This window comes from Rattus norvegicus, chromosome 8 (assembly GCF_036323735.1).
Source record: "Rattus norvegicus strain BN/NHsdMcwi chromosome 8, GRCr8, whole genome shotgun sequence".
NCBI lineage: Eukaryota > Metazoa > Chordata > Mammalia > Rodentia > Muridae > Rattus > Rattus norvegicus.
This window is the reverse complement of record NC_086026.1, coordinates 89,748,370-89,766,633: the sequence shown is the minus strand read 5'-3', so window position 1 is coordinate 89,766,633 and position 18,264 is coordinate 89,748,370. Positions and strand designations below refer to the sequence as shown.

Below are 18,264 nucleotides of genomic sequence, written 5' to 3'. Positions count from 1 at the left end.
AATGTGCAAATATTCTCCTTCCCCCTCAAACCAACGTCTCCTACTTTGGGGGTTTTCAGTGTCTGGCTAAGGTTAGGACAAAGCTGAGAGTAAATTAGCTGATCCAACAAAAATAGAGGGAATGACTAACTGTCTTTAAACTCTCTAGACCAGGCTGGCCTTGAACCCACAGAGCCTCCTGTCTCTGTTCCCACGGACTGAGAGTGAAGGCCTGTGCTACCATGGCCTGTGAAAATATTTTTTTTTAATTCTCAGAAATGTGTGTATTTTAACATGGAGTAATAGTTTCTTATGTGTTATATCACAACTGAAGGAATAATCAGGTCCCACTGATCATTTCAAGGGAGCTATAAATGCTTGCGTCTTTAGCATTTAAGTTAAAAACTGGGAGTAAGTCTCAGAAGTTCTGCCACAGCAAAATAATTATTTTTTTCAAATTTTGTTGATAGACTATTCTACCCATTTTGAATTTAGTTAACTATATCTATCTAGGCTTAAATAGGTAGTTAATTGATTGGTTTACTCTTGTTGCTGGGAATTGAACTCAGGGTCTTTCCCATAAGAACCACACACTGTAACTTTTTCTACCAGCCATGAAAAGAACCCAGAGTCTTGCATATGCTCTAACACTGAGCTGTACCTCAGACACAGCATCTATTTATTTATTAATTTGTGTCTACTATATTTAATTGTGGTAGGGCTATACATGAGCTGGTCAGGGACAACTTGGCATGAATTGGTTCTTTCCTTCTACCATGCAGATCCTGTGGTCAAAGTAGATTGGTGACAAGTGTCCTTACCCGCTAAGTCATCTTGGTGGCTCCCACCATGAAGTTTGAAGAGATCTGTTAGCTATCTCACTTACCCTGTACAAGCCCATAATTGTACTTCAGTGTAAAAGAACTGATAGCAGAGATGTCAAACCGTGTATGTGGAGACTCCGATCTGTTAGTAGAGATGGTTGAAACGCCATTAGAGGGATTCGGAGGACGTATAGGACTTAATAGCCAAAGAAAGCCACACTAACCAGTGACCTAGGAGGAGATAGCAACCATGCTGTACGCTCACCATCCTGGTTAGTGGAGATTTAAATTTTCTGAAAGTTGAGTCACAAATAGGTATTTCAAAGTGACTTGATGCCTGGCATTCTGTCTTTGAAGTAAAATTACAGGTGTTTTCTCTCCTCGATGTAGAGTGTGTTGCACTGTCTGCAGCCATGGTTTGATGCTGCCCTTAAGTTCACTTCTGTTTGAAAATTGCTCTGAGGAATCCTGAGGGGGTTCCGTTTTCCTCATGTCGACACTTCGTTTGTTTTTTCAAGGGCTTAGTCTTCAAAGAATAGGAGAGGAGGCACAATTTGTTTAGATTTAAAGATACCGTCTTTCCTGATGGAGCCTCTGTTGGGTATTCTGGTGAGGGTACAGTACAGAGCGGGGGAGATGAAAAGGGACAATCTTTTCAGTTTCCCTGATCAAACTGGTGCCTGAGACACAGACAGAACCTTAGCTCTTCCCGACCTCACCACTAATCTTCAAGTCAGTCTTCATTATTCCTAGGATAATTAACCTCTGTCTTTCATCATGCCCCAGAGCATTTAAAACCATCTGAGCTTGGAAAAGTAAACCTCTTGTGTATGAACACCCTAGTGGACAGTGCTGTCTCTCCTCATCAGTGGTCGCCATTGGATACCAGACACACCATACAGTTTAGGTGACCCTGACTTTATCTCAAATTCTGAGGTGAAAAAATTAGTTATTTATTAGAACTAATTAAGTAATAATTCCTTATAACTATAATACTAGAGCTAACTATGAATTGATAATAATCAGCTAATTATTAAACAATGATTAGAGCTAATTATTAAACAACAATTAGAACTAATTATTAGAAATTTGTTTTTTTACAGATGGTGGGATACCGTGTTGACTGAAAATGTCTCCTGCTAATTAAATCAAGAAAATAAATGTTTATTATAACTGACTTTCAGGGACCAAAGTTTTAAGTTTCATTACTATAGTATCTTAAAGGGAACAGTTTCTTAACAAAACAAAACAAAACAAACAAAACAAAATCCTCTTAAAAGAGACTTTTAAATACACACAGCTTTGCTCTTTATCTCCTCGGCTCTGCCCAAGCCTCCTTTCAGCTAGAAGTATGCCCAGCTCTTAACACCACTCAAGTTTATTGGTTTGTTCACACCAACTGGGTTTTTATGATTTCTTCCTTGGTTTCGACTGAACATCTCAGAAAAACACTCTGCTCTTTGGAAAGCAAGCTCTCCCCCACACCCCAGGCTTGATGACTTTATTGATATGGTACCAATGCTGACCAAGGAGAGGAAGACTGAGCACTGGAAAACCAGAAAGAAAGGTGTTTTCACTGACGAGACAGGCTCTTGGCACCAGAGTTTCAGAGGCTACTGGCTCAAGCAGTCAATGGAGGCAACGTGCCACCCTGGTGTAAAGAATGTGACTCTCCAAATTATAGCTGGCAGAAAGCTGCCACTGGGTTTTCATTTGCTGGGCAACGTCATCCTTGGCCACAGTGCAATGAAAGATTCATCATCGTCGTGGGTGACACGGGGCAAAGCGAGGTTTAGTCTCCTATTGCCAGGGGGATTGATGGTTATGGGAAGAAACCATGCAAACGTTGGCAGTTCAGACTTACCGAGTTGTCAGGTCTGTCCAAGTACAAGTTAAGGGGTGTGAGCCCAGGTAAACGAAATTTTCACCACTGAAGAAGCCATCGTGGGTTTGAAACCACCAAGGCACATCTCGAACTACCAGGGCCTTGCCCTTAAAGACAGCACTGCCTCTGTAGATGGCTGCATTGCAGGTTAGATCATTGATATTCTGGACTAAGCTTGCAAGAGGGAGACTTTCCTCAGATGGGCAGTGGTTACATCCGCAGCATTCGGCTCATAAGAAACACAGTTAGACCACTGTGGAGAATTTGGGCTTTGCCTCGTTTAATATAAAAGCTTGTCATATTTCATAATGATTGGAACTGCAGACGTTACCTCCCGCCGTGGTTAGCAGCGATGCCATAGCTGTGAAGAGAAGGATTTGAATAATGAATAGAACAAGAAGCAGATTTATTCTCTTAAGAATGTAGCTATGCTCTTCCTCCTCTCGTGTCCTCTGTCCCTGTCCCTTCTCTCTCCATTCCCCCTTCCCCCCCACGTGCCCATGGCTGGCCTTTCCTCTCTTCTTCTATTCTTCTTCTCTCATTAAACCTCTCCATGTGGGGGAAAAAAAAGAGAATGTAGCTATATTAGTCGCTTTAGAGAGTAAAAAATCTTGTGATTTGAAGAAAAATTGCTTAATTATAAATAGAGATCTCTTACGTTTTGTGTTGTGACTTGAAGTCTGTATTGCACATTTAGAAATGAGTCCTTAAAGGGCACTGTTGTCTGATTCCCCGCTAAATGACAACAACTGTGCCGTGATACTTGAGATGTTTCCAATTTGTAGAACTCAGTAAAGTAATGACCCCCTGGGCTTGCCCGGATCAGATCCGTTTGTTGCTGTTACTAGATAGAAAATACAGACTGACGCGAAGGGCATAAATGAAGAAAGGAGATGTTTCAAACAGAATGATGTGTGAAACTATATCATTCATTAACTGTGGGCTGGTAAGAAGAGTCTTGTAGAACAGAATTAGTAAATGTGTTGGGCATAGGCGCTCAGCAGTTCCATTTGGTCAATGGCCGACAGAGTGTGGCAAGCTCTGTGTTGGGTGCTAGGAACAAAATAATTTAAAAGTGAAGTCCTGCTTTCAAGAAGCTCCAACCAGGCAAATAAACATCTAGCTGCCCCAGTTACAAGTGAATAAGGTCCAGGCGAATAAGGAAGGCTAAGTTAGGAAGCCAGCTTAAAGAGCAGTGCCTGAGGTGATGTTTAGTGGGCGAGCAGAAGGATTACGGTGGGGAGGAGAAAGGCTGAGACCTAAAGGACCAGATATATCAAGGGTTCTCAGGGAATGAAAGCAGTTGGCATAGTTAGGATCCAGGCTTCTATGAGGAGAGGGGCAAGAGAATGCCCAGTTTGCACAGTGTGGTGGTGTGAGTAAGAGTGGCTCCTATAGGCTTGGGAATGGCCTTAGTCAAGCTTGAATGCTTAGTCATCAGGAATGACATCATTTGAGAAGAAATAGGAGGTGTGGCCTTGCTGGAGGAAGTGTGAGACTAGGGGGTGGGTTTTGAGGTGTCTCTCTCCCGTCCTTCTACCTGTGGATCCAGTTATAGAAATCTGAGACACTTCCCCGGCACCCTACCTGCCTGTGTGCTGACATTTTCCCTGCCACGACAATGGACTGAATCTCTGAACTGTAAGGCAGCCCCAGTAAAAGGCTTTCCTTTGTAAGAGTTGCCATGGTCATGGTACCTCGTCACAGCCATGGAAGAATGACAAAGATGGCCAGTCAAGGTCAGGGGGACTGGAGAACTTTTTCAGGGAAGAGACATTCTCTGTCAGCACAGAAGCGATTATTGTGTGAGAAACATTGTTGTGAGAACTCTGAAGAGTTGGAGAGTCTGCACTGGGGCTAGAGTGCTCTTGAAGGTTGAAGAGGTGGGAGGAAGTGGGCACAGCTCAGGCTGGAAGATGACCGCATTGACCTGCCTCCACCTGGCAACTCCGCCCATTTCGTCTCAGCTTCAAGTTCATGATGGGCTGAAAATCAATATAACTCCCTTAATGCTTGCTGGATGCTCTTTAATTAGCCCAAAACTCTGCAGTTATACAAACAATCCCGATACCTTTACAAATAAACAAGTTAATAAAACAGCTCCCCAAAGGGTCGAGAATTATTTAAACTTCCTTAAATGTTGTTGCCCGATGTATTACTGGGTTAGACATGCTGCTCTTCTACAAATAGATAAATTAACAATTTTTTGAGTCAGTTAATGAAAAATACACCTTAAATTTTAGACAGATCTGTGCTAATCATACACCTAAGCCAGTCTGTCCCAGCTCTATCACTAAGCACCCAGAGTACATGAAGTGCGTGGCTGGTCTGACAAGGTAGGGAATGACACGCCATCATGACCAATTGATTCAGTAGCAGTTTCCAATGACTGGGACACCAAAGACAAATGCTTCACAGGCCTGCGTAGGCTCATCTGTGGCTTTGCTGTGCAGAGAAGTCCAGCCCAAGCTCTCTGCTAAGGTGGGCATTTGTGTTTAACAAGGGTCACCTGGGGCAGATGATTGCCCTTCCAAACTCAGTGAGTGGGACTTCGACTTACACAAAGGCAATATTCCAAGCTGGTCCCACCAGAAGGGGAGAGCCAAATGAAGCAGAGGCACTCAGAGAACGACTTTTCCAGTTTGCTGCATACCATGCAGGATTTCCAGGGTGTTTGGTATCAACTGAGCAAAGAGCATCTGAAAATTAGATGCACATCTCTGAGTTTTAAAAGCACTTGGAAGGGAGGAGTTGTGGACTGTAGGGTTGAGCCATTCATTCTGTCTACCACAGCCTTAACTGCTACCTCTCCCATTTATTAAGCACTGTCCAGAAGGCTCTGAGCCAAACTGCTCCCACTCACTGTTCCATTCTGTCCCTGTAATGTTCAGGAAATTGTCGGAGAGTATTACTATCATTCTCATGTTATACTGAAACCGAGGTTTAGACAGGTTAACGGCGTGTGTGTGTGTGTGTGTGTGTGTGTGTGTGTGTGTGTGTCTTAGCTTAATGAGAAAATGTTAACATTGAAGGATATTTAGAGGGAATGTGTTTCACCACAACTTAGAGGGTTAAATGGTGAGAGACAATTAAGTCAGGAGTGCATCCTTGCCAGTATCAGCATAGGGTTGATTTGCTGGGGTCCCTTACTTTATTGCTTCCTAGGAGAACGGGCCCTCTGTCTCCAATCTTACCATTTCTGATCAGTGTTTGAATGCATCATTTCCAAAATTTCTAGGCATGCTTGGTAAGCAGGATATGTTCGGAACTATTCAGCCAGTGGGTCAGCTGTGGTCCGCCCCTTGACTTCACAGTGAGGGGTGAGGCAAGGGACCCAGCAAGTCTCAGGTGCTGCCACAGTCCGCCTGCAATGCATGGTCATCATCTTCCACAAAACCAGGTCAGATCAAGTTAGCAAAGCATTGCTCTAAGCTTTTCAGGAAAATTGGTAGACTTAAAGATAGATTTCAGGCACTGGAGAGATGGCTCAGTGGTTAAGAGCATTGTCTGCTCTTCCAGAGGTCCTGTGTTCAGTTCCCGGCAACCACATGGTGGCTCACAACCATCTGTAATGAGATCTGGTGCCCTCTTCTGGTGTGTCTGAAGACAGCAACAGTGTAGTTATATACATAAAATAAATAAATAATCCTAAAAAATGGATATCAATTGTTTACTTTTTGACACAGTCCAGTCAAAATATATTGATGGTTAAATATTAATTTTATATAGGTGCATATTTCCATGTGTATATGTGTGCCTGCACAGGCCAGGGGTCAGTGTTAAGTGCTTTCTCTTTTGTTTACCACTATTATTTTTCCCCATAGAGATGCAGGTAAGGTAGGATGGCCATAATGCTTTGAGTTGAATAAGTACTCAAGAAATATCTGTCAACTGTTGACTACAGTAGTAAATAGGTTTGCTGGTACACCTCCTGTTTTTAATTGAGACCTATTTCATCTTTTTTGTTAATTTATTCTTTTACAATTTCATACATATAATGTTCATTGATTGTATTTCCCCAACCCATTATCCTTTCACCATTCTTCCCACCAAATCCTTTTGTCTTCCCCACAAGTCCCCTTATGTTCATGACCCTTTTTCTTAAACAAAAACAATAACAAAACCCCAATAATTTACTGAGGAATATATATAGAAAATAAATTCCACTACATCTCCAAGAAATCAATAAAAAGCATATTTTATTCATTTATTTATTTATTTATTTATTTATTTATTTATTTATTTATTTTAGACCAATAGCGTTTGGTTCTACCCTTGGTCTCTGGTTCTCGGTCACCTGAGCAGCGTCAGGTTCCAGCTTGTGGACTGGGCCTTAATCAAATCAGATATTTGGCTGTACCACCATTGCTCTAGCATAGTTTGTAGGCAGAACTGATTGTAGATCAAAGGCTTTGTGGTTGGGTTGGTGTTTATGCTTCTCCTTTTGGTAGCCTGCAGAGTACTTTTTCCATGTCAAACACACCGGAATATGGGGTGAAGTTCCGGTGGAGTCACTGGCTCTACCTCTCCATGGTCAGTGAGCTGTATGGGTCTTGTCTTCAGCAGTGGGGCCTTCGGTCAGTTTGTGGAAAGCAACCTTGGCAATAGCCTGGGTTATTTAGGGATTTCCATAGGATCCTTTCAGATCCCAACAACTCAATTGTGTGAAACCCAGTCCTGGTACTGGAAACGTTCTGACAAGAGGTGGCGAGTTGGGGTTCCATCTTCCTCCTCATGTGGAGACTTCAGTAAGATCAACTTCATATACTATAGGAAGGTTTCACTGCGCTAGGTTTCCATACCGACCCTCAATGCTCTTCAATTCCAGCTTATCTCCCATCATTCCTTTCCCAATCCCATCTCCCTCCTCCTTCCGGCCTGATCGTCTTGTTCTCACCCCCTCCCCTTGACCCTGGCTCTAGTTCACCCATAAGATCTATTCTATTTCTCCTCCCTGGAAAATCCATGCGACACCCTCCTCCCCCCAGTCCCTGGAAAAGTGTATTTTAAAGTGAATAATCAGTTTTTTTCATCCCACGTGAAAGTTTCACAAACTTGCACAAATGATCGGAGTGGGAGAAAGTTAGGTTGGGTCTGAGGCAAAGACAAGGTTAAGTCTCAGTGAGTACAGTGACTGAGTTTCTAACATTCACTACCTCGCCGTAGCCCTCTGTAACAGTTGACGTGAGCTTCATTTCTCGGAGAAGGGGCTTGCATATTAGAGATCTTGGTCTGTTCTCCTGGTCACTGGAGACCAGAGTTAGACGCTGTACAGAGATGCATTCTTCATCTGGACTTACAAGCAGGAATATCGTCTCCGTCCTCTGTTCCCCGGGCGGGACAGGCCCCAGTGTCTGCTTGTTCAGTTTCCTGTATTGGGTATATTAAGCTAAGGCAGGCTCCCTTGTCTTGTTGGCTGGAACGGGCCTGCCACTGGTGAGTCCTGTGCAAAGGGATGTTCCACTGCTTCACTAATGGGGAGGCTAAGCAGCAGGTACAGAAACTGGGTCCAGAGCAGATACCTTGGCAGTAAGGAACTTGGTCAGAACCCACGATCACAGAGCAAAGCAGGGCTGCACTGCGAGTGTTTCCTGAGGGGATTTGCAAGGCAGTTCTTCAAGTCTGAAAACCCCTACCTAGTTCAGATGCTGTCTAGAAACAGAGAGTGTAGGCTTTCAGCAGCAGCCTGGGAAGACTGGAGAGTCTAGAAATCCGCTGGCGGGCTGGACAATGCTATGTAATCTCCTCAGTAATGAGTTTTACTTTAGTAGCCAACGATGTTTCTTTCCTCTCTCTGCAGGGCTATGGATAAATGTAGGACCTCAAGCATGCTAAGCAAGCGTTCTATCACTCAACTGACTTCCTGGTCCTCCATGAGTTTTAAAATAAGGCCAGATGCTTTTTGCACCCTTCTCCTTTCTATGAGCTAACGCATAGACAGGTGTCTAAGGTCTTTGGCACAATTCTCATGTCCTACAAAGATGAATGTGCCCAGCAGTGGGGGTGCACACTGCTGTTTGATAACCAGCACTGAGGTATAAGTATAGAATAATTTCAGATAGAAAGAAGGAAGTAAAGATCTGGCTTACGGAACAAAAGGGGGCTGGAGTAATGGGGAACTAGAATCACATTTAAAAGCACTGTTGAAAAATCTGAACTATAAAATTCATCACCTCTCATTATTACATCTACACAAAAGGCACTTCAAACAAAGTTTGGCTTCTTGGATGCTGCTGATAAAAATCATCTTAAGAGTACATGGTTCTTAAATACATAAATACTCGTGCATCCTTTTATAGTAATAGCTACTGGAAAAGGCAAGGTATTTGCAAAGCCCATGTAGCAGGATTCCTTTCCATTCTAGTTGCCTCTATGTTGGTAACAACAGGACTCTCAAGATCTGTCAAGATTCAGGCCCTTCGCCCTAACCTCCTTCCTCAGTCTGTCACCAGAAGTATTTCATTAATTCCCTTCTGGTAGAAAACTGTAGCAGATCACCCCATCAGCCATTCCCATCACCTGGCCTAGAAAGTGACATCATAACTGTGACTCAGGAAGAGGTAGTTGGCCCAGGCCATGGAAAGAGACAATAGCTGGTCCAGGTTACAGCTGCTTCACCAGGTGGGTAGTATATTCTGATAGACGGCACAGGATGAATGCTGTTGATACTATGTGTGTTTAGCAAATCAACAATAATAGTCGTTCCTCCTAGTGCCTTTGAGATCCCTAGTTGTGAGCCCTTGATCAGGATTACAGTACCAAACATGAATTCCCTTCCATGAGGTGGGCCTTTAGTCCAATCTGAAAGTGGATGACTACCTACCATAAGAGTCAAATCTTCTACGGTAGCTCCCCGCATTTCCAGCTAGGTAACCTTGATAACCTTTCTTACCCCAGCAGCCTTCACAGAACCTTCTAGCACTACAGAACTAGCTGTCAGGGAGAAAATTTCCAGGCCAGTTCTAGCTTGATTTCTCCATGTCCTGTAACAAAATGGTATGGTATCCTCCAATTGGATGTTATCATCTAGTTCTGGTGGTCTCTGTGATTTCCCTGAACGTGATAGCCCCACACCCGGCACTGTTAGTTTCACTTATGTCTTCTGAGAACAGCACAGCCCACCCACTTAGGGTACTTTGAGAGAGATAGTTCTCAGTAGTGGCTTGATTTTTATTTTGGTATTGGGAAGAATATACCACACTTGTTTAAATGTATAGATGCTAGAATTCAAAGACTTCTTTTTAAAAAAGATTTATTTATTTATTATATATAAGTACACTGTCACTGTCTTCTGACACACCAGAAGAGGTCATCGGATCCCATTACAGATGGTTGTGAGCCACCATGTGGTTGCCAGGATTTGAACTCAGGACCTCTGGAAGAGCAGTCGGTGCTCTTAACCGCTGAGCCATCTCTCCAGCCCCAAAGACTTCTTTTAAGTGGGGTTCTAGGGATCGAGCACAGGGCACCACACAAATGCATCATGGCTTGAACCACCAAGTGTCACTCCCAGCTCCAACAGAGGAATTTTACAGTTTCTCTCTACATTCTATTTGAAGGCTAATGTCATCCCTAATACTTCTATTTTTAAGGTCCTATTATAAAATCTGTACCCATGCAGTGGGGGAGAATTCGGAGAGCTGGAGGCATTTGTCAGAGGTTATTTGGGGAGAAGGTAAGATTGGCCTGTCGAGTTGGTCAGCTGCCTGCTCACAACCCAAGGAGAGCAGCATCAGCTTGCACAATGAACTCGTTCAGAATTTATCTAGTTTGTCATTAACCTTCTCATTGCTTTTTGGTTTTCCGGGTTTTTCTATAATTTCTGGCAAATTGTGTGAATTATCCATCTTTCATTCCATTTCAAAATCTTACCTGTTATTATTGTATATGTGTGTGTATGGTTTGTAGTTTGTGTTATGGTTAGTGTGTGTGTGTGTGTGTGTGTGTGTGTGTGTGTGTGTGTGTGTGTGTGTGTGTGTGTGAAGGTTCTGAAGTTAACTCTTCAGAGCTGGTTCTCTCTTTCCAAGGATTGAACTCTGGTTGTCAGGCTTCCATTGTTCATGGGTAAGTGCCCTGACCCTCTGTGGAGCCATTTTACCCCACACTTTCTTCTTTCTTCCCTCCTCTTCCTGAAGATTCCATAACTTCTCCTCCCTACAAGGGCCTTATGACTCTAAGGACTTTTGAGAGATTGTATCAGATTTTTCACAACCAGTTTATTATTTAATCCTGGAGAAGGCCCACCTTTGTAGGAGTCTGAGTAATTTGCAAACCTACATGTAACCATGCTTGCTGTGTCTTCCCATGCCCTCACTTCTGGATTCCCTCGCCTGAGAAGTTTGAGTACACAAAGACGCACTGCTTGTGCATTCTGAGTCCCGTGCTAACTGTTCAGTCATCACAAAAGTGAGTCAGACAGCTTTCGCCTGCAGGCAGTTTAAGATCTTGTGGGATGAAAGAACTGGTGAGTGCGGCAAAGCTGTCATGCAAAATTAGTACAATTTCTGTTTCCATTTTTACACTCTACTTCGCTTCAATTTATCTTACACTTTACAATCGCTGGGCCGTAGAATAACGGAGGATACAAAGGGGAAAAGCAAAATCCACAGCTGAATCCGCCCCTCTGTGTCTGTTGAGAAGGTGTGCAGTGGACGACACAGGGCAGGCGCTGAGTTCCCACCACAGCTGGGCGGATGATGCCTACATGAAGCAAAGCTTCTTTAGCTTCGTGGTTGTCCAGACACTCTGATGAGGCACTAACCGTCTTTGAGAACTATCTCCTGCCCAGAAAGCTCCCTTAGAAGGCACTAAACTCTACTGAAAAGCAAATATTCCGTAATTCCTGACAGCAATACTAGCTGTCTTTTGGCAGTCACTGTACCACAGTTACAGGACCTAACAGTACAGGAATTGTTACAACATGGATTACAACACATGGTTCATGCAGTCAGGATGTGCAGGGGGGCCCTCTCTAAAATCTCCCTCTTTATAAAGTTTATTCACGGATCTCATCAGTTAGCCCCGTGAAAGAAAACAAATCAGTGGTTTTGTATAGAAATTGAGGGAGAAAAAAAACTAAGCAGTTAATTTCTTTGAGATGTTCAGTTAGCAGTTAATTTCTTTGGAATGCTTGTGTGGTCTCTTAGCCAACATTACTGATGACTAATCCCTGGTCTTGACAACAGTTTTTCCCTGGCTCAAATATGTTCTTCGCAAATCAAGAAGAACCTTGACCAGTGAGCGAAGCTCTGTTAGACACACTCCAAGTCTCAAGGTCACTGTGCGTTTGTATATATATCTTTGACATCATCTCTATGGACTGACTGTACTTGAGGCCATTACCTCATCGTGAGCACAGAGCGATCCCTGACTACATCAACACAGCAGTAACTGTTACAGAAATATCACAGGCCCAGGCTCTCACGTGAGGAGTCTCTGGCCAAGAGAGCTGCCGAGATGAAGGCAGTGAGGAAGACAAGCCAGCATCCTTATGAACTGAGCTTTATTGCCAATAAAGGGGAAGAAAGCAGGAACTTGACTTCACCTCAAACTCCAGCCTGTTTTCTTTACAGAGGCCATTTGTTTTAAGTTTGTCTATGCATAATCAAGCATTTTTTGTCCTAGCTTTTATTCCCCCATACTTTTAAAAGAACATTGATTTCCTTGTGATGTCCCCTCCTCCAGTGTCTTTCTATTGTTTTAGAACAGAAATATGCCTTTAAATAACTCTAATACTTTGGATTATATTTGGAGGTTTGGCTGGTCTGGGTGAGCTGTTCTTATCCCAGCTGGAGAGTAAGTGGAGGAAGCAGGGGGGGGTAGGGGGTGGAGCCATGCTGGGTTTCTCTGTCCTTTTAGTTCTGCCTTCATAATGCCTTACTTGGTTCTTGGTGATGTGGGGGAATCCCTCCATTATGATTCAGGACTCATGGGGAAGAAAGAACAGCGACAAGAAAGAACGCTGGACCTTGGCTCACGGAAAGGCTGTACAGCTGGCTGAATGGGTTCGTCTTTCCCATCTTCCACTCTGGTGGTAGCCAGAAATAAGCCATGGCGAAGTTTTTACACCAAGAAGATCGGCAAATACTGCCAATCAAGGCAGGGTGGTGTGTGTGTGTGTGTGTGTGTGTGTGTGTGTGTGTAGGGGATGGTCGGAGTCCTTGCCTCCCTCCTTGTTTTATTCCTCCCTAACCTCTGCCTCTGAAGTGCTGGGATTAAAGGTGTGTGGCACCACCACCTGGCTTCTCTGATAGTATCTTAGTCACCTCCATGCTGACAGGAAGGCCGTGTGGTAGAAATACAGACCAGGAACCGAAAACATGTCTCTCTAGCTGTCAGGACAGCATTAGGAACAGTTTCTCATTTTCTTCCAGAAGACTTCTAGAAATGGCCCAGTAAGGGTTTTTAGGTAATGCCTGGAAGTTCCTAGTCATAGTGGAAGGGGCATGTGAGAAGTCAAAATCTTATACTCAGGTTACTGTAATTCAGGGTTTTAATTCTTATTCTGTAAAATTAAGAGGCAAAATCTGTGGAATCTGTGTTGAATCAGACACCATTTACTTTTTAAAAATTAAAAAAAAATTTGAAATAGGGTATCACTAATGTAGCCCAGGCTAGCTTTGAAGCTGGTTTTAGACTTGTGATCCCCCTGCCTCTGCCTCTTGAGTGCTGGGAATACAGGTGTAATTTCTGGCAGTCATGACTTCATTAATTAAACCCCAACAATAATTCATTTGTTTTCCAAGATGGAAATGCAAGGGAATCTGCCTTTGAAGAAAAGCGAGTAAAACTTTCTTTGGGTCTCCTGAGTCACCATTGCATTAAGATTCCAGCGTGGTGTTTGACCAGGCAATGGCTGCAATACAGAGTACATTTTCTATTTTCAATTGATTACATTAAAAAATGAAACCCTGTGGAGGGAAACCACGTACAAGGAAGGTACTCTAATATTTTTCTTAAAGAGCTGTTCTGCAATGATAGTACTATGAACTCATTTTTATGATAAAGTAAGATAAAGGTTGACCTGGAAACAACTCATTTAGCAAAAGATTGTCAAGGTTTTCCCAGCTCAGCCTCTGATGGTCCCCCTCCCCTGAAACAGTTTCTCTAGACTGTGATGCTCCTGGGGACAGTAACCAGCTGGACTTCCTTTTGTTACCGAGCGCCTGGCCCTCTCAGATGATTCAGTAAACCTCGGAAAGAGGACTCTGACATTTGCTCCCACACGTAATGGTATCTGTGTGATTGCGGTCCGTTCTGCCTGCATACGTGTTCTTTAGCAACGAGTTTTAAAGTGGCAAAAACAGCTGTCCTAAGTTTTCCCTTACATAGTGTTTGGTGCTTTTAAACATGCAGATGAGAGGCTGGAGAGACAGCTCAGCAGGTAAGAGCACTGACTGCTTTCCAGAGGACCTGGGTTCAATTCCCAGTACCCTCACAGCAGCTCTGTAACTCCAGTTCTAGGAGACTGGATATCCACATAGAGATATACATGCAGGCAAAACACCAATGCACATTAAATAAATAATAAAAAATATAAATTTACATTGCGAGTATGTGGCAAGTCTAAGCAACCTATCAGGCACACATGTAATGCATTTATGTTTTAGGTAAGATTTATCCATAAATGGAAAACCCTAATTCTCAGCCCTGGACATAGGACTTTAGCTCAAACAAAGTCTATTTATAATATTTTAAAAATCTCGGTTTCTACACAGTTCACATATGCTATGGTCATTCATTTAGAATATTTTGAGAGATGTTTTTCATAGAGAATTTCGTTTGAGGTTTTGATTTGGGGAGCTTGTTTCTTATAATTCCTCTTGTCCAAACTCCTGCCAATCATTGGACACAGTCCCATAGCCCCAGAAAGGACAGAGAGGTATTTTGGCCATTACCTCAGCTGGCCTATGGGCCCCAACCTGTAAGCTGATTTGCCTGCCTAGGACGGTTGGCTGTGCGGTGGGGGAGGCTCTGTGTGCAAGCACGCCACACCTTCGTTCTGGTTGACGGCTGTCAGGTAAATCTTCGTTGGTGGCCACAAGTGTCATTAGGAGAGAGAAAGTGGGCACTGAAGGCAAACAGCTCCACAGTCCTGGAAGAGCAGCCCCCTTTGCATCCTGTGGCCAGTGAGTCATGCCTGTGGAGCCATAGCAGAGGTGGCAGAGAGCGAGGGAGCAGGGGAAGGATGCCCTCCCGGTGACAAATTTGGAAAACGCTCACTTTGGGCATTTTTGTTGGCTTGAATGGCAGCTGATGAAAATAAGGTAGTATTGAATTACTGGGAAAGTATTTTTTTTCCTCTCATGGCTGCATGAGAAAGACTCTTCTATTTATGTGCATCTGAATTTTTAGACATTAAAACTATTGGCGCGTAGCCAAACTTAAAAATAACCTGTGTTTTGTGCTTTCTTGATGCGTAACTATAGAACATTCCCTGACCTTCCTCCGCCCTCTCTCCCAGTATTTAGTTACCATGGCTCCTAACAAAGCGATTTTTTCCCCTTGACATGACAGGATGGCAGGGTCATAGAAAGCTCAGAAATGCAAACTCAAAGTGTAGTCTTACAGTATGCAACTGGTTAGCACACTGTGATTCTGTCACAGCTTGTGACTCTTCTGCGCCTGGCCTCCATTTTGACTTTCTCTTGGTAGTTCCTTCTCAGGAATCAGACACCCGGGTCTCACTGCATCAGCTGGAAGAAGCTTATTCATCCCCCAGGGATCAGCTGGACACCACCACTCAGACTGTCCTGGGTAGGAATATAGCTACATTGGCAGAGGGCTTATCTAGGATACAAAACCTACATTTTCTGAGTTCAAGACCAGCCTGGATACATAAGACTCTTCTTAAGAAAATAAACAACTTCCCCTTTGCCCAGCTCTTCAACTTTCTGTCGCTGCATGCTTTTCTGATCTATGACATCTCAGGAGTGACCCCGAATCAAATTTACTGAACTCTCAGATATGAGATTATTCACTGATGCGTACCCCAAACTTCTTTTATTGAAAAGAAAAAATAGACTTCAATTTCTATTTGGTAAGTAGTTGCGAGGCCTTGAGGCACGGGTGCCTACTGCATTTGTTTACAGTGAGTTTACTCATGATGACAGTCTGTGCACACAACTCCTCCAGGAATCTGATGATGGCCTTGAGGCTGTCACAGCTCTGCTCCTGACTTCCCAAGCAGGACGATATTTAAAGAAGACACCATATCCATGGTCTGGACATCCTTCTATACTTAACTGTTTGCAAAAGGACAACCACTTTTATAATTCAAAGTCAACCCTCCACAATGGATGGGGCACGATTCTACTACTTCTCTGTTTTTAAAAATATATTTATTATTATTGTTAGTATGAATGTATGACATGTGTGTGTTTGTCTGTATGTGTGTATATGTGGGCACACACATGTACCATGGCACACATGCATACATCAGATGACAGCTGTGAGGAGTCAGTTCTCCCCTTCTACCTTGGGTACCAGCGATTGAGAGTTCGGATCACCAGGTTCCTGGGGTGACCTTTACCCACTGATCCATCCTCCTGGCCTACTTGCTTTCTTCATGACTATTTCAACTTTGCTCTTTAGATCTCTTGAACTCCTTTCTCCAAATGTCTTCTTAGGCAGGAAACTTAACCCGAACATTTCCTGGACAACTCGCCAATATGAGTCAGTCCTGGATGGAATTAATCCATTTCAGTCTTCCTGTCTTCTCTCTTAGACTCCCCTTCACATTTTGGGGCATAGCAGAGCCGTGCACACTGGCGGTAGGGGAAAGAGATCTGGTGTAAATAGTCAGGAGCCTGGCTTTTGTCTGCATTACAGTGGCTCTTGGCTGCTGTCGGGACTGCCTCTATAATGAAAAAGCCCAGTGAAAAATGACAATGTGGTGGGAGGTAGGTGTCCAAGGATTATTAAGAGTTTTAAGCTGGGCCTCTAGCACAGGCTTGTAATCTTGGGTCTTCTATGGCAAAGGGAGAGGATCAGTAGGTCAAAGATGCTTGGCTACATGATGACTAAGAGGCCATGGGATGAGGTAAAAAAAAAAAAAGACAACAAAGCAAAAAGGGGAAAGGGAATGAAACAGTTTCAAGGAAGAAACAAGCATGTTCTGTATGGCTGCTCAGCTCACAACGGTGAAGCCCACTCTACCTGTGCTCCCTGCTGTCCTCTCTCAGTCTGACTCCCGATTAAATAGCCCCACTACTCTCTGGTGAGTACCTCTCTCTCATGACATCTCTCTCCATCCTAACCCCTACCGGTGCAGACGCCTCGCACCTTCTATTTCAACCCCAATGTTGGCGCTCTACCTTGAAAGCCCCCCGCCCTGATGATTCATGTGTTCTCACTCGAGCCGCCTCTCCTGTCTGCTGTCCAGCTGTACTGGGCACTTGGCCACTTCTCCGTCTCTCAGAAAGTCCTAGCAGTGCTCAAGGCACACACTGCTAAATCTGGAGTATACGTTTGCATATCTCAGGACACAGATTAGTGCCAGTGGGGATCCTCTTGAGTTTCAGCCATAAAACTTCATGGGAATTCCTTTCCTTTTATGTTCATTTCTTCAGCAGTGTATCTGAGAGAGGAGGAGGAGGGGAGGGGCAGAGGGCATCACTGCTGCCCTATCTCTTCTCTCACTTCTGTTCTTATTTTCAAATTACAGCGAGCTGGGGACAGAATGAAAATGGGTCGAAACTGTCCAGCTTAGATGAACCCATCAACCAAGTTTGTTACAGCTTAGACCAAGTTTGGCAAACTAAGGGCTAGAGACCAGACAGGGTCACATCTGATGACTTCTATGCTGTCTGTGATTGCCTCTTGCATAGAGCAGAGCTGAGGAGACGTACCAGAAGCCGCATAGTCCTGCAAAGTGCAACATAGTTACTGACTGCAGACATAGCTTGCCAACCCCAGTCCTAGATGTTCACAGAACATAAAGCGCCCCTTCCCTCCTGGTTACCTATATGTCAGTCTTCACATGTGTCTGAAACCTTGGATGTTAAGCTGTCGCAGGGTGGGATTCCTGCCACAACGCTCCTGGGAAGGGCCTTCGCACACACAAGGAGAGTCCAAGCTTGTGGCTTCACACTCTACAGTGGGTAATGTAGCTGAACTCTGTCATCCTCACTTTACAGATGAGGAACCTGTGGCTGGGGGCCGACATGTGTCAGATTAAGGGTGACAGCCCTCTTGGTTCCACAGAGTTAATGGCAGAGAGGAGTAGGCAGGTGGGCACACAACTCCATCGCTATTGATGCGTGAGGTCGTGGGGTTGGTAGGTGAGCTGAGGTGGGGTGGCTTCGAGGTAGGGACGAACGGTGGCCAGTAATGTCTTTGTCAAAAACCATTGCAAAGGTGGTGGCACCTACGTACTTCCTGGACGCCTGCTGGACCTGAAATTCCTGTCTTGTGATATGACATTTTACACATGGTTAATTCTTAAGCGCCTTAATTAGTGTATCACAGAGTTTTCCAACTTTATGAACCAGCATTTGCATTTTCTGACCAATTAAGTCTATGATGATTGGTTAATTGACAAAGAAGCCAGACTCTTGGTCTAGTCCCAGAGTGGTA

At 43.9% G+C, this 18,264-nt stretch overlaps 1 protein-coding gene across 7 annotated transcripts in view; it reads left to right on the top strand.

The window, feature by feature from the left end:
- Filip1 (filamin A interacting protein 1) overlaps nucleotides 1-18,264 on the top strand; it is a 195,264-nt gene that overhangs the window by 70,139 nt on the left and 106,861 nt on the right. For 3 of the 7 annotated variants that reach the window (XM_017595471.3, XM_017595472.3, XM_063264922.1), the window contains exon 1: nucleotides 10,286-10,363. The exons of the other annotated variants lie outside the window; for them this stretch is intronic. In XM_017595471.3, the coding sequence (XP_017450960.3) occupies nucleotides 10,304-10,363 (60 nt within the window). In that variant the 5' untranslated portion in view covers nucleotides 10,286-10,303. Of the gene's footprint in view, nucleotides 1-10,285; nucleotides 10,364-18,264 lie in introns of those variants that run through there. 7 annotated transcript variants of the gene reach the window in all.